Consider the following 14,747-nt stretch of genomic DNA (forward strand, 5'->3'; position numbering starts at 1 on the left):
CCTCCCAACTAAGCAAAAGTGGTGTCCTAAAAAAAATATGCAAATATGAGCATGCACCTGGGTGAGAATCAGGCGCTGAGACCCAAGAGCTGAGTGCTTGGTTCTAATTCACAGGGGTGAGGTTAGAGACTCATCCTACAGTCGCCTTCCCAACGTGCCCACTTCCAATGTCGAGTCCTACAACTGAGAGACAAGAAGAGCCAGTCAGGACTGCGGCAAACACAGAACAGACCCTTTTCCCAGCGTAAGAGTGAAAGAAAACACGAACTTTAGGCGGCTGCTGCTTATTTTGCTTTTTGTGCTAGCTTGTCGTTACTGTTTTTTATTGACCTTAAAAAAAAAACAGGCAGTGCGCACACCAGCCCTTTTATCAACATCATCAGCCAGAAGCAAATGGCTCCTTAATTTGATCAGGACCTCTCATTATCGAATCACTGCCCTGGCCGCAGCTCAGCTGAAAACCAGAGCAGACCATAATCAAGCTGCTCAGGAAGTCGGTGAGTGGTAATTGCTCCCCGAGAGAGCTGATCATCTGAAGGGCCTCTGTGTCCCATGTAGTCCCAGGAAAGGAAGTACGGCTAAGACTATACCTCATCCCGCAGGGAAGCAACAGGCCTGCCTCGGTCCCCTTCACCTCGCACACCCTTCAAATGGCTGTCTCAAGGCGGTTGTGTGTTCTAGCCTTCACAGTGTCTAGTCACCGCACAATTTGGGGTATTTTACAGCAATGGAGTAACTGAATCTAAAAAACGTGGCTTCAAGGTCAGATGCATTCATTTAGAAACACAAGAATCTGAGAAATTTTACATCACTGCCTTTTTCGACTGGCTCACAAAAAGGCACCGTTTTCTGTGTTATGCCATCAGTAAATCCCATGACAGTGTAACACACCAGGCTCAGTCTGATTCATGGTGTTCACGGTGTGGATGCCGCGTTTCTACCCACCATCTCTATCGCAGCCCCCTTCCTGTCTGCAGACGCTCAGCTCACCCTGCTATTTTAAAGTATTTCTTCTTGAATTCAACACTGCTAAATATCAACACTCCTGTCCAGTGACAGGCCAGTGTTTAACGTACAGCTGAGAACCAGAGACAAAAGGGCCCGTCATGACCCATCGTAATCCATTTCCAGTGAGGGCAGAGCTGGAATGGATTGCGACTTGCACGGGCCCTTCCCTTCCGAGTTCCCTCCGAGACCTCCATGGCCGTTTTCAGTCTGCCTCCTTTAACCATCACGCTCCTGTCCCCCCCCCCCCCCCCCAGTTAACTACAGTTCAAATGCTTATTTCTCTGTTGGCTAAAATTCAGAAGTGTATAGTAAGACACAAAACAGTGCCTATGCAGACTAGACTTCTTTATCTACGCAGACCCCCTTTTTAGGGGACTGCTGGTGTAGCAGAGCTGCCTACTCAACTACAAAAAAGTCCAGACGTGAGGTAAACAATCCACCCTCTCCAGGAATAAGTGTACCATTCACACACCCTTTCTCAGGAAGGCCACACTCCTTGGAGACAAAGGCTGCTTCAAGTATTAAATGAACGGACACAAAGGCATGTGATATATAATTATCCACACTTTCTATTTGCATACAAGTGAAGCAATTGATGTTTTTAAGTCTTCTGTGGAATGCATTTTCAGGAGCTGGCCTCACTACGCTCTAAGCGGGCAAGTTGAGAGCCATGAGTGAATGTAGACACATGAGACACAACTGAGTGTCTGTTCATAGGACAAAGACCCCAGCCAAGGAGACCTGACCAGACTTGAATTGAATCCCATGAGCCAAAACACTGAGGGGAAAACGCACCTCACTCTCTAGGGCAGCCGAGGCTGACCACTGCCGGACTGGAAGGTATAAACTAATCTCCCTGGGATAACAAGGGCCTGAGAAAGGACTTCTAACCCAGGAATCGTTTTCATTAAGACTATTTCCAAAGTCTGAATGCCAAGGCCAAATTAAACCCAGGAAAAGCAAATCTTTTAATTTGTTATTGTTAATCCTCACCTGAGGCCCTGGGGCGCGGGATCAAATCTGCAACCCAGGTGCGTGCCCTTGACCAGGAATCAAACCCTTGACCTTTGGGTGCACGGACAGATGTTCCAACCACTGAACCACACTGGCCAGGGCGCAATGTCCACTTTTATTTTCACTTTCACTGCTTGGTCCCTGCTTTCTTATTTGAAGAACTGGCCCATCTGTGTGGCTGTGTAGATGATCCATCCCCACCATCCTCAGTGTATTTCCAGAGGTCTCTAACGAAGATCCTGAGCTTAGAACATTAAAAACCCGCGTTTCTTGACCCAGGTTGTCTCTTCTGTTCTTGTTTCTTCAAGTTAGGAACACGAAAGAGAGAGCAGGAGGGAGAAAACAGCCTAATTCAAGAGGCTGACCCCAAAGGCGGTTCCGTATTCCTGTGTTGGGTTCCTCGGTGGGGCTGTATTTCCTCCAGCGGCTTCCCCCAAGGGGCGGTTTATTCTGCAGTTTGCCTGTTGTCTGCTCTCAACGCCCTACACAGGCTTTTCCATCAGAGACTCTATCCAAGTGGCCCCGTTCATCAGTTTAGTGGTGGCGATGACATATTCTGTGCCCCCATCTTCCAACTGGGAGAGAAAGCGCAGGGCAGCAACTTCGGCGAAGGTCACACCCCCAAGGAAAAAGATCAGGGTGACTCTGTTTTCCCCGGGTTGGCCTAAAATTGAAACATTTCAGAATTAAGAGTTATTATTGCAGTTTCTCTTCCTACCTCTTAAAAAACATCATTTGTAAGGGGGGAAAAAAAGTCAACCATGTCTGGCTCTGACAGTTCATTTGAAACTTAGGCCCATGATTTTGCTCTCAAATATTTTCCTAACTACTGAGATTCTCCACTCTGAGCGGAAAGCTGCAACCCCCGAGGGAGTAATGCACTCCCGTGCTTACAGTGTACATTAGCAATCAACAAAAGAGGTGTATTGGACTCTGACGCCCAGGGACTGGACAAATGTATTTCACAAGGCAACTGCATAATACATGAAAACCACACTAATGGCACGTAACGATCTGCAGATCCTGGCCGCAGACTCACGTTTCTTTTGCAGTCCCGTGGGCAATGGCTGCCGTTCTTCAAAGTGGGGCCCTGGGAGAATGCGCAGAACTTCCTCGATGCTCCGCCAGCCAGGCCGGGAAAGCAGCTGGGCCAGCCGCACGCTGAGAGGGGCGTAGCCACTGTACACGTAGGATATGTCTGTGGGGTTCTGTTACATAGTTAAAGAGAGAAAAAGCCTCTAGGTATAGAGACCAAGAGCCACTGACTGAGGCCTTTTGGGTAACCTGAAACCATATGATTTATCTCTGAAGACAAAAAAACCACCCCCCTGCACCTTCGAAGCCAGAGGTTCACTTTTGATTCACATCTTGAAAAGCGACACGAAGCATCTCCAGGTACTGGAGGTGAAAAATTGTTAGTTTGGCAAGAAACTTCGTGGGGTAGGGGGTGGGGAGTTACCCGGCACCTCTAGCTGAGAAACAATGTGCATAACCTCTGAACCCAGCAATTCTTTTACCATTTATCCCACAGGGGGGCTGGCATGCCAGGGGAGACCAGACCACAGCACGAACAGTAGCTGCAACATGGTCTGTACCAGTTAAAGACCGGGAACAACCTTAATTACTAGCAACAGAAACCCGTCAAGTCATAAAATAAGGTGTATCTGCAAATCCACTATGTAGCAATTAGAGAGAACTTAAAAAAGAGGCAGGTCACAGAAGGCTCTTCAAGAGACAGCTGCACATGGTATAGAATTTGCACGATTTATGAGAAAGTGTTTGTATGTACACAATCTTTCTGCAAGGGTTGAAAGTGGGTTAGGGTTACCAACAGCTGCCTCTGAGGAGAAACTGGGGTTGGATGTGAAAGGGACCTAACTTCACTGTCTGCCTTACTTCTGCAAGAGCTGACTTTTCACCGCACGTGTTGGGCATCTCCCAGGGGCTCTCTGCCCTCCTCCTCAGCACTGAGCCTAGGAGGTAGACCTGAGGCTCTGTACCAATGTGCTCCGTGCTGTTTGGGTTGGGCCCATGGGAGGCACCAGACAAACACGGGAGAGTGGGCAGCAGTCAGGCCAGGGTTTTCTGGCCCTGGCTTCCTGTCTGTGACATGGCTGGAGGCTGGTGGTGTCCCTCGACCAGAGGCCGCTCACCCCTCATCTTGTCAGACGACCTCTCCACTCAGCTCTTCTGCCCAGGTCTGACACAGGTTTCTGGAACCGCTCCATCTCCTTGCCCTCAGGCCTTGCCTGGTAAGGGCTGCCCACTGCACTACCTCTCACTGCCCCCCTCCCATCTTCATGAAACTCTCCTCAAACTACCCCGTTTTCTGCTGGGATTCTGACAGACATAACACACAAATGCATTACTTTTTCACAAACATCAGAAAATTGTTTTTAGAAAGCAAGGTGGATGCGTGGATCGAGTAGCACCAGTGACTAAGCTAACGTGTGGAGGGCGCCTTACTTGTTCATTGACGTCATCCATCCAGAGGCGCAGTGTTTTCCGGATTGTGGGGTAATTGTTCCTGCCCCCCGTCTGTGGCTTCAGCAGGCCAGCCTTCTCCAGGTTGTGTAAGGTCAAGATGTGCTCGTAGCCGTATGTCTACAAGAAAAGTCGTTTGGCCTGGATGTAAGATCAGGAAAAGGGTTTCTGCGACTTTCAAGAGCACTTCCAATAAATCGATTCTGTTCTCCAAGGCACATCACTGAGGTCCAGGTGATGACCGTCCGTGGGCACAGAGAAAGGACAGCGGCTGAAACCTGCCCCAGAATTGCTTGTCCATCACAATGAACCTACCTCATAATTTCAGAGAGGATTTAACATATTCAGAGTCAACATTTATGGGCCCAACTTAAGTGAGCAGACTTGAGAAGTCTTTTTTAAAAAACTGTTTCCCCGCCCCTGGCAAATTAGTAATTTAAAAATATACCGACCTGGAGAATTTCTCTCTTGTAATAATCCAGAACCTTTTGTTTGAGTCCACTGTTGCACACAGACTGGAGGCAAATGAGTCTTAACACCTTGATCAGTGGATGCTTCTGAGCAATGCAGTCCTCAACGTAACTGTTGACCTGGAAACAAAGTATACACCAGCACCTGGGACCTCGAGGACTTGATATATACTTATTTATTTTTCAAAATTAAAGAGGATATGTAGGAAGATAGCACATTTTCCCCCCACATTTCCTAAAACCCTTCCAGCTCCTGCTACACACACCTATCACCAGGAGCATAAGGCTGGCGAGGACACACTCCTGAATCTAGATGCCTGTCTGGACTCATCTGTCTCTTATTTTCATAAATTGAACATTTTAAAATTCACTAATAGAAGTGAATATGTAAGGAAATTACATGACCATTTCTCTCTGAAAGCCAGTATCTTAATTTATCTCTTACAGTCCTTAAAGCTCTTTGATTTCGGGGGCTGGGTCTCGCCTCTCTGGCTGTCACAAGAAGTGCCCTCTACAGAGAGAGGTTAAATACCTGTTACCTGATAAAACCTACATTTTCACATTTTGCATTGGCCCTTAAACATATTTAAGCAAGACACTGGAGTCAAAGCCGTTGCTTGTCTAGCTATAATCTCATGTCTGATACATTATCTGGTAGACAGTTTCACTGTTTACCTACCTTATCGGTGTCTATTCCAGACATAAACTCCTGCTCCACTGTCAACTTATCAAAGAAGTCTTCAGAAGCTAAAATGTAATCAGGAAATTTACAGCTTAGAAATTAAACAAATGTCCATCTATTTGAATAACGTGCTTTTATGGATTAAGAAACAAGACACAACAAAAAGCAGCAAGCGACAGGCTGAAAACGTGACCCGGCGAGAACCTTCTAAAAGCAGGGAAACCCCACGACCTGTGCCCCCAGTTACATCTAGATAGTTGACCCCGTACCCCTTTGCTGTCCTCAAAACTCAAATACAGATCTCAAAAATTCTGCCTTAGTCCCAGTGAGAGCTAACTTCCCCATAGTGTTTTATCACCAGATTCAGCCCAGTTTCAGCTGATTTCTATCCAACACTGTGCTAAATTTAAGATTCAAAGTGTACTTCATAACACAGGGCTCCAACCAACCCCCGAGGCAGCGCTTACAGCCTGTGTTTTAATGAATAAACCAGAGACTGGCAGGTACCGAGGAGCCCAGGTGAGCCTCATCACAGCACCGGTACTCACTAGTGACGTCTTTGATTAACTCCGCGATTGACGTGTGGTTGGCCAGCGAGCCTCTGGCGGCCTGCATGTGGGGCAGCTGGGAGACGAACTGCTTGATCTCCCCCACTGTCTTGGCGTTGTGCCTTTCCTGAGGCGGGCAGAGTCAACGGGAAGGGGATGCTCACTGTTACAGCTCAGAGGATGTTTAGTTTAATTTAATGGGACAGGGAGACTGGGATTCAAATGAATCGGGATCAGGCCGAACCCAGCTCCACCGTCACAGAGCAAACTAAAAAGGTAAGTTCACTGGTGCTTCTGCAGAGGGCAAAGGGGCCGGCTTATGCTGTGAACAGTGTTTTGTGGGCATCTGAGTATTTGTGGGGGACAGTACTGGGTAAACCACAAACGTTTAGGAGGAAAACACTATGTTAAGAGGGGAACATAAACAGCAGAAAGTTCCCTCTGTAATGGGAAGAAAACGCCATCCTTCCTACTGAGCCTCAACCTTGAGTACTGTCCGTGAACAAAGTGAACCTCGTTTAGTGATGAGAAAATATTTTTTCGCAAAATTGAATCATTTAAACCAAAAGTAACTTCAGAAATGTGAAAATCAGTTAGTAGACATAATTCCTAAGAAAGGTGAAATCTGGAAATATTCAGTGGAAAATCAGTTTTCAAAAGGTCTCCAAATTCATGTTTCTAAAGCCCAAGTATTCCGTCTACCATCCTACTGATTTCCCACATTTCAAAGTCAAGCTTCACGGGAATGAAGCGGAGAGTGGGCGGGAGGCGGCGGGAGGGCGATAATGAAGCCGCCAGTTTAGAAGCTCCGGCCCCCGGGACTTCACTCTCATTATCACCCGGCACATCCGCAGGCGCCTCTGCCGCCGGCATGTTGGCCAAACTTGGAGTTTTCCCCTCAGACTGAAAGTTCTATCAGAGGATCTTTTATTTATAGTACAGCCGCCTTCCTCTAAGCAAGGCAGGGAACAATGAAAAAGGAGGGAAAAGAAATGTTTATGACAAAAGCTTGTAAGCTGCAAACCTGCCCCTAAACCCCCCAAAAAAGGGAGAGAAAAACTTAACAAAATACCTTTTCTCATGGGCCTGGGTAAAGTTTAAAAGAAACCTGGGTCCTCTGATGGCAGCGTCTGTGGCTTCTGAGGATGAGGGAGACGCCGCCACCTGACGCTCTCCCGGTCTGCAGCTCCCACCCTCTTTGTGGTGGGCAGCCCAGCCTGCGACAAGAGCGGCGGGCGATGACGCCCTGCTCACCTCGAACGCGGCCGAGATCACCTTGGCCTTCTTGCTAAGCACAGAGCCCACGGCGTTGAAGTTCTTGTCCCGGATCTCGGCATACAGCTCCTCCGCTGAGTTCAGCTGAAGCTTCTTGGCTTCCGTGGGAAGGTCCTTACCGCCCTCGCCCTGTTTCTTGGGCGCAAATTTCTCTGGAGGTAACTTCACGTAACCTGGGCAACACGGAAGGGAACGAGCGCCGGTGTGCGTCTCCTGGGAGGACCACGCAGGCGCCCAGGCACGGGGAGGCTCTTTCCCACAGCTTCCTGCACAACTGCCGGCCACGGGATCTGCGTTCTCCAAACTGCAGTGCCACCCGGATTTAACCCCCGGCCTCTGCTCACAGGGGACAAGCACAGTCCTCACTACACATCCGGCCAGCCCTCGTGTGACCAACAGTTTGCTCGGACACAATATTTTTATATTTTTAAATATTCTCTTATTTATATGCAAAGAAAGTACCTTCAAAAAAACGAGCTGGATATTTTTGTCAGATGACCTCTTGGTAAAAATAAATGGCACTTTACTCACTGTTCTGAATGCCATAAATTTCATCGATGAGTCCTTCATACGTAAGCTGAGTGGCAAGGGGAGTCAACAAGTCCACGTTTCGATCGAGCAGCAAGAGATTATCGAAGACGGGAAAGACAGAGTTCTGGCTTCCTGTGAATTCTCTCTTCATCCTGATCATCATGTTGGCCACTTGCTGGAAACAAAACATTGCATCAGGTGGGACCCTCCCAGGGACGAGCATATTTTAAAATCTGGCTAAAAACAGAAAGACAATCAGAAAAGTAAAAAAAGATAAAAACTGTGGAATAGTGAAATTGATGAGAAATGGGCAGCTATAGAAAAGCATTTGCTGTTGGCCACCGGTTCCAACACTTACACTGTGCCCAATGGCAGCCACTATTTCTCAGTGAGGCACAAAATCAGGGACAGTCTGTGTTATTCCTGGTAGTTCTGTCCTATAAAGTCACCGTGAGCAGGAATTAGGGAACACTGAGCCCCCGCTCCGAGCGGAAACCCAGGGTGAGGTTCCTGGGAGCTTCGGGTCACATTTTTGTCAATCAGGCAACATATGACCTTGTTTGATATGTTTCTGTTTAAAGACACTGTGTTTCATCTATACGGTTGATTCACTAACAGTGGACTCACGGCCAACAGCACCGGCACTCGTGCCTGAATGAAGCTAATCTAACACACGTGCTTCCTTCCTGCACTCAGGGACACTGGACAGCACTTCACTATGCGTGAGGACTGTTTTAACAGCAAAATCACCAACAAAAAGCACAGGAATGCAAACAATGTGACATCAAGCAGTGCGTGGCCCCGTTTAGTGGAGAAGGGATTCTGTTCACAGTGGGAGCTGAAAGGAGGGCAGAGCAGAGCCTTGTCCGACCTCAGCTGCCAACATGAGCACTGGGCAACTGGAATTTTTTGCTGCTTTGAGCAAGTCCACAACATGCTATCGATTTTGGGGTTATGAGTAAGTTTTAGTAAGTAGACAAATTCTCAAATAAAAAGGATTCACAGAACTTGCTTGTAAATGCCTTCCCGCTCCCTGATTTTTGGGTGCCAAGCGGGCCCCTTCCTTCACCACCAGAGAGCCGCCGTTTCTCACCCGGGCGCACTCCCCCTTCCCGAAGATTTGGGGGATCGTCCCGTACAGAGCCTGCAGGGTCATCAGCCCCTTGGCCGCGTGGTAGAGGCTGGTCTGGTCACTCTCCAGGTAGCACTCCTACGGGGAGGAAGGGAAGGTCACTGTCAGGCCAGGTCACCTGGGTGCCTGCCGCTGTCTGGCACTGGGGTTTGGCAGTGAGTGAGACTGTTTCCGCTTTGCCGGGGAAGCAGGAGATGGGACCCAAGTCCCTTTATGAAGCTGCTGGGGACTTGTTTGGCATCTAGGCCATGAGGACACCAGCTCAGGTCTCAGGGTACAACTGTGGAAGCAGTTCTCCTGGGGCAGAACCTCCTGAAGGAAAGTGTTCACCAGGCATGCCCACTCTTAGTTTACCAGCTCTTGAATAAATTACTGATTAATAAGGACTTACACGGGTTCTCCCATTTGCTGTGGTCAATGTAAACTTTGGTAGAACATTTTGGGAGGGCCATATGCTAATACCCACAAATGCATGTATTCTTTGACCTCCCAAAGTCCCAGATGACCACACAACAGAATACTTTGCAGTTTTTACAAACATTTTTACAAAAATGATTATTTGCATTGATATCCCAACTCCATTCTGCACGTGCGAAATTCCAGGTGGTATCTCAAGCCATGAGGATCTTTTGGGAGGGTCAAATGCTAATGCCCATTAACATTTAAATACACATATTTTTTTGACCTTGCAAAGTTATCTTTTCAACTTGTTTTTACAAAGCAGATAGGTTTTATATATACTGATTTTTTTAATATACAAACAAATTAAGGTCATACTATATTTAGCACTGCTATTGAGCATTGAACTGGGCAGAGTTCTCATTCCCACATTTTGCACAATGATGGATGATCATGACCACATCCTAAAAGCACGGGAAGATCCAGAGTGCCTCCTGATGCCAAGAGATGCTAAATTATGCTCACTGTTTAAAAATCACATAGATAAGTAAAATGGAGCTCCATCAGAAATCAGGGTTGAATTTAACATTAGGTAGAACCTAATGTAAACCTTAGCTTTACCATCCAGGCAAAAATGCTTGGTTTCTAAACAGAATCCTTAGTGAACACACAAAGCCCAGGGCTCACGGTTCTCAGCAGAAAATAATTCTGCCCTTGTTTGCAAATCCCTAAATAAATAGGAACTCTTGCCTCTGGACGGGCTTTGTCATGCCAGGACCCGTTTTCCTGAGCTGCTGCCAGTTCTCATTAATTACACAGATGTGGATTAACTGTGTGAGTATACGGTGACAGATCCTTGATAGAGCGGACACAGCAAAATGTTAATCCCAGAACCTAGGTGATGGGCACTCCCTGTACAATTCTTACAACTTTTCTGTATGAAATTTCTTAGAAAAAATGTTGAGGAGCCCTGGCCTGTGTGGTTCAGTGGTTAGAGCATCGGCCTGAGCACCAAAGGGTCTCAGGTTTGATTCACAGTCACAGGCATGTACCTGGGTGGTAGGTTGTATCACCCCCACCCCCACGGGGCACATGTGTCTCTCATTGATGTTTCTTTCGCTCTCAATGTGTCTCTCACACTGATGTTTCTCTTCCTCTCTACCCATCCCTTGCCCTCCCTCCATCCATTCCACTCAAAAAATCAAAGGAAAAAATATCCTCAGGTGAGGATCAACAAAAAACAAACAAATGAAAAAACCACTCTTACTTTGAAGGCACCCTCTGACTCCATGGATAAGAGATCCCCGTCAAAGGGAATGAGGTCCAGGCTGTACTCCTCCCGGTGGATAAAGGAGCCCAAAACACCCAGATCCTTCAACCGCTGCTCGCACAATAAGCTACGACGTGGCACGAACAAAATGTGGAAATCTCTTACTGGGCCACGTCTGTCCTCACTGCAAATGAAGTAACGTTTGTTAGCTTATGAGCTCTTTAGGGGCACAGGCTATTCTGTTCATGTTACTCCCCGATACACAGCAGGCACTAAATAAATGCTGGCTAGATAAATACAGCAAAACTGACTCTCAGATCCAAACTGCTACAGCTGCTCATTCCCTTCTCCTTGACAGGAAAGCAGCATTGATTCACAGCCAAGACTTTGTAATGCACTTTCCAGCTTCCTCTTAAACTATTTATGGGGCTTAAGGCTCTCAGGTTTATTGAAACAGGATATTTGTGTCTTCCTGAAAACAAATGGCTCCTGTGACCAAACCAATGCAGCGATCCAGAGTCTTACATTAAAATGAAAGGTCATTCTTGGCCCCTACCTCTACTCTCCTGAACGGTGAGCTTCCCAAAAATAGCCCATTAGCTTTTAAGGTTTTAGGGGCCACAACTGTTCTGGAGTGCAGACTGGGCGGGGACAACTTGCTCTATAGATGCTGCATTAAATTTTAATCAGCTCTTATTCCGCTTATGGGGTTCAACCACACTATATTCAGTATATTGAAAAATACCCATTACAGGTTTCTTTCTTTTGTTCCTCTGAATTAGGGTCCCTTGTACTGATACAGGTCCAAATATTCAGCTGTGCTAAAAGAGTGGGGTTTTACGATGACCCCTCCAAACTGTTTGAACAACTTTACAAGTTTCCCACCCGCCTCTTATCCTTCATGCCCGACCGTTTTCCAAAAGACCCCCTCCCAATGCACTGCTGAGGGAATGGGGTTGCAATGAGCTCGGTACATTACGACCTGCAGGACCAGCCTCTTCTGGACCAAACATGAGGCCCTGAGAAAAATACCTGAGCACATTTTCAGCAATTATATCCATCAATTCTAGCCTGGGTCGGACAAAAAAAATAATATTCTTGACATCAGCTGCTGGCAAACGACTTCCTTTAAGGGTGAACATTTTCTCCACTTCATGTTCCTAGGAAAACACACACACAAAAGGTTAACCAAAATAACCAGTCTTTACCTGTCATATCCAGATTCAGATATCTTACACTCCCAGGCAAATGCACTTAGTACTTAATTATGCATATTTAGATTTGCCAAAGCCAGGTGTATAAAGCCCTAAGCTGCAGGATGAAGTCTCTGCTATCGCCTCTGAATTCAAATGACTCTCCCCTGATTATCTATCAAAGGCACCAGGTAATGGCCCTGTAACACAATGCTAGTAATTTCCCTAGAATTAGAATCAGTATAGTAGCATAGACCAAAGGACCACTGTATACAAAATGTTAGCCACGAATTAGTATCAGTGTTTACATGAGACCAAACAGCTTTAGAAGCCAATTACTCAGGAGAAAATGTAAAACCCTATTATTATTTCAAAAACTCTTAATTATTAACCGCTGAACAAAACCTGAATAGCTCATTTACCTTCAGCAGTGAATACTGTGCAATCAGGCCAAATGGTCCTGTGAGGTACTCGTCCCAAACTATTGCCTGTAAGAGGGGAGATACAGTCTCTTGTTATGGTTACTATCAGGAATCTCAACAATATCAACAGAAAATAGCAGTCACACATAGTAGGACTCTCTGCTTCAAACTCTGAATTAACAAAAATTTTAAGAGACTCTGACCACGCACATGTCCTTCGGTTTAAAGAAAAATAGCCAGGGCCCTAGCCATTTTGGCTCAGTGTTTAGAGCATCGGCCTGCAGGCTGAAGGGTCCTGGGTTCAATTCCAGACAAGGGGATGATTCCAGACTTCAGTTGCAGGCTCGATCCCTGGCCCAGGTCTGTATGTGTGCGGGAGGAGCCAATCGATGTCTCTGTCTCTCACATCGGTGTTTCTCTCTCTCTCTCTTCCTTCCATCCTCTCTGAAAACGCAACGGAAAAAAATATCCTTGGGTGAGGATTGGGAAAAAAAAGAGAGAAAAACAGCAAGGGATGCTACTGGTCACGGTAAACTCAAGACTTTACCACCGTCCTCAACAGAAAGAAGGAACTGGAGTTTGTTGTGTGTCTGTGTCATGGTACTATTGGATTAAACCATATGGAAACTGCCAATGGCAATAGTTCAACCTAGTATTTTATTTTATATATAAGCATCATATAACCCAATTACATAACATGAAAACCTCTAATGTAGGTACTACAAATCTTATTTTGACAGAAGATATTTTAAAAGGCTCAGAAAATTTGAGCCACAGAGACCTTGGACCTCACATATCTTATAAGGTAGGCAGGACTCCCAACTTTGGACTTAACCCCACAGGATCCTTGCTCTGGACACCTAGGAGAGTTTCCACTGCTAAACTCCAGGGGTATTTCTTTTTTTCTTTTTTTTTTTAAATCTATCTTTATTGATTTCAGAGAGAGGGAGGAAGAGGGAGAGAGAGAGTTGAAATACCAATGATGAGAGAGTCATGGATCGGCTGCCGCGTGCACCATCCTGAGCAGGAATTGAGCCGGTAACCCCGGCATGTGCCCTGATGGGAGAACTGACCTGAGATCTTCTGGATCCTAGGTTGATGCTCGACCACTGAGCCACGCCGGGCTGGGCTTTCTTTTTGTTTTAACTTAAATTTTTATTGTGATAACTGTCGATAATTCTGTATTATTATTTTTAATTTATCTTTATTGTTGAGATGTATTGTTTTAAGAAACAATACAGAGAGATCCCTTGTACACTTTACCCAGATTTCCAATGGTAACATTTTGCAAAACGATAGTAAACTATTGCAGCCAGGATGTTAGGTGGATCCAATCCACGATCTGACCCAGGCTCCAGCATCATTTCTGGAGCTTGAACTGGGCACCTGGGACCCAGCCTGCTCCCCTCTCTCAGTGCCTAGCGCCCGCTCTGCCTCTTGGGTTTCTATTCTTTCTCAGCCTGATTCCTGAGTGTCCTCGGTTCTCCTTTTCTGTTCAGCGTTTTACTGCCAGCTATTCAGCCGGGGCTGATAACCCTCAGGGGAGGGGTAGCAGAAACCCCGTCAAGTCCCCGGCCTGCGCTTTCCGACTCCTTCCGAGCTGGGCGCCGGTGGTTACCGTCTAGCAGGAGAAACCACCTTACTTTACAAAAGGAGGGTCACGTTCAGACCTCAAGTGACTGCGGCTTCTCTCGCAGTCCGTGTGGGCGGCAGGCGACAAGGTGCCGGTGCTTCAGGGGCTTTGCCAAGTTAGGATTTGTAACGACACTGCGACCTTTGTCACGCAGGACACCCTCGCCCGTCCCGACCCGTCCCGGGGTCCCCGGGCCTGCGCGACCCCCGCCATACGCGGGTCCGCAGGGGCTGAGACACCAGGGGGGCTGGACTCCGCCGCCACGAAGCAACGCGAGGCCGCGCGGGGTCCCGGCGGTTCCGCCCCGGGCCCCCCGGCGGGCCCCGCTCCCGCCCGCTCGCCGCCGGGGAAGCTCCAGGGGCCTCGGGCCGCCGTCGCCCCCGCGCGGCCTCACCTTGCTCCCCGCGCACTTGTCCAGGAACTCGCGCAGCTCCCGGCGCACCGCCTCGCGCAGCACGTTCAGGTTCACGCGCCCGTAGGACAGGTGCGCCGCCATCTTGCCCCGCCGCCCTCCTTTTCGCCCCCGAATCCAACCAAACGCGTCCTCCCGGCCCCCTCGGCGAGAGCCGCAAGGGCGGTCACGTGACCGCTCGTTCACGTGACCGCGGCCCCCGGCAGCACGCAAACCCGGAAGCCCGAGTCGGCCGGCGCCCGCGGCTCCCCCGGGCCCTAGCGCCGCACCGCTG

At 47.8% G+C, this 14,747-nt stretch overlaps 1 protein-coding gene across 1 annotated transcript; it reads right to left on the bottom strand.

Moving 5' to 3' along the window:
• Positions 1 to 1,559: 1,559 nt before the first annotated feature.
• VPS33A (VPS33A core subunit of CORVET and HOPS complexes) lies at positions 1,560 to 14,653 on the bottom strand. Its single transcript, XM_081122998.1, has 13 exons — positions 14,456 to 14,653; positions 12,429 to 12,494; positions 11,846 to 11,973; positions 10,811 to 10,997; positions 9,106 to 9,222; positions 8,013 to 8,187; positions 7,461 to 7,654; positions 6,207 to 6,333; positions 5,656 to 5,723; positions 4,959 to 5,096; positions 4,489 to 4,626; positions 3,062 to 3,230; positions 1,560 to 2,686 (listed from the first exon to the last, which is right to left on the bottom strand). Exons 1-13 carry the CDS (start codon positions 14,555 to 14,557, stop codon positions 2,505 to 2,507), a joined length of 1,791 nt encoding a protein of 596 aa, XP_080979124.1. The 5' UTR covers positions 14,558 to 14,653; the 3' UTR covers positions 1,560 to 2,504.
• Positions 14,654 to 14,747: the final 94 nt, after the last annotated feature.

This window comes from Miniopterus schreibersii (assembly GCF_964146895.1).
Source record: "Miniopterus schreibersii genome assembly, chromosome: 20".
Taxonomy (NCBI): domain Eukaryota; kingdom Metazoa; phylum Chordata; class Mammalia; order Chiroptera; family Miniopteridae; genus Miniopterus; species Miniopterus schreibersii.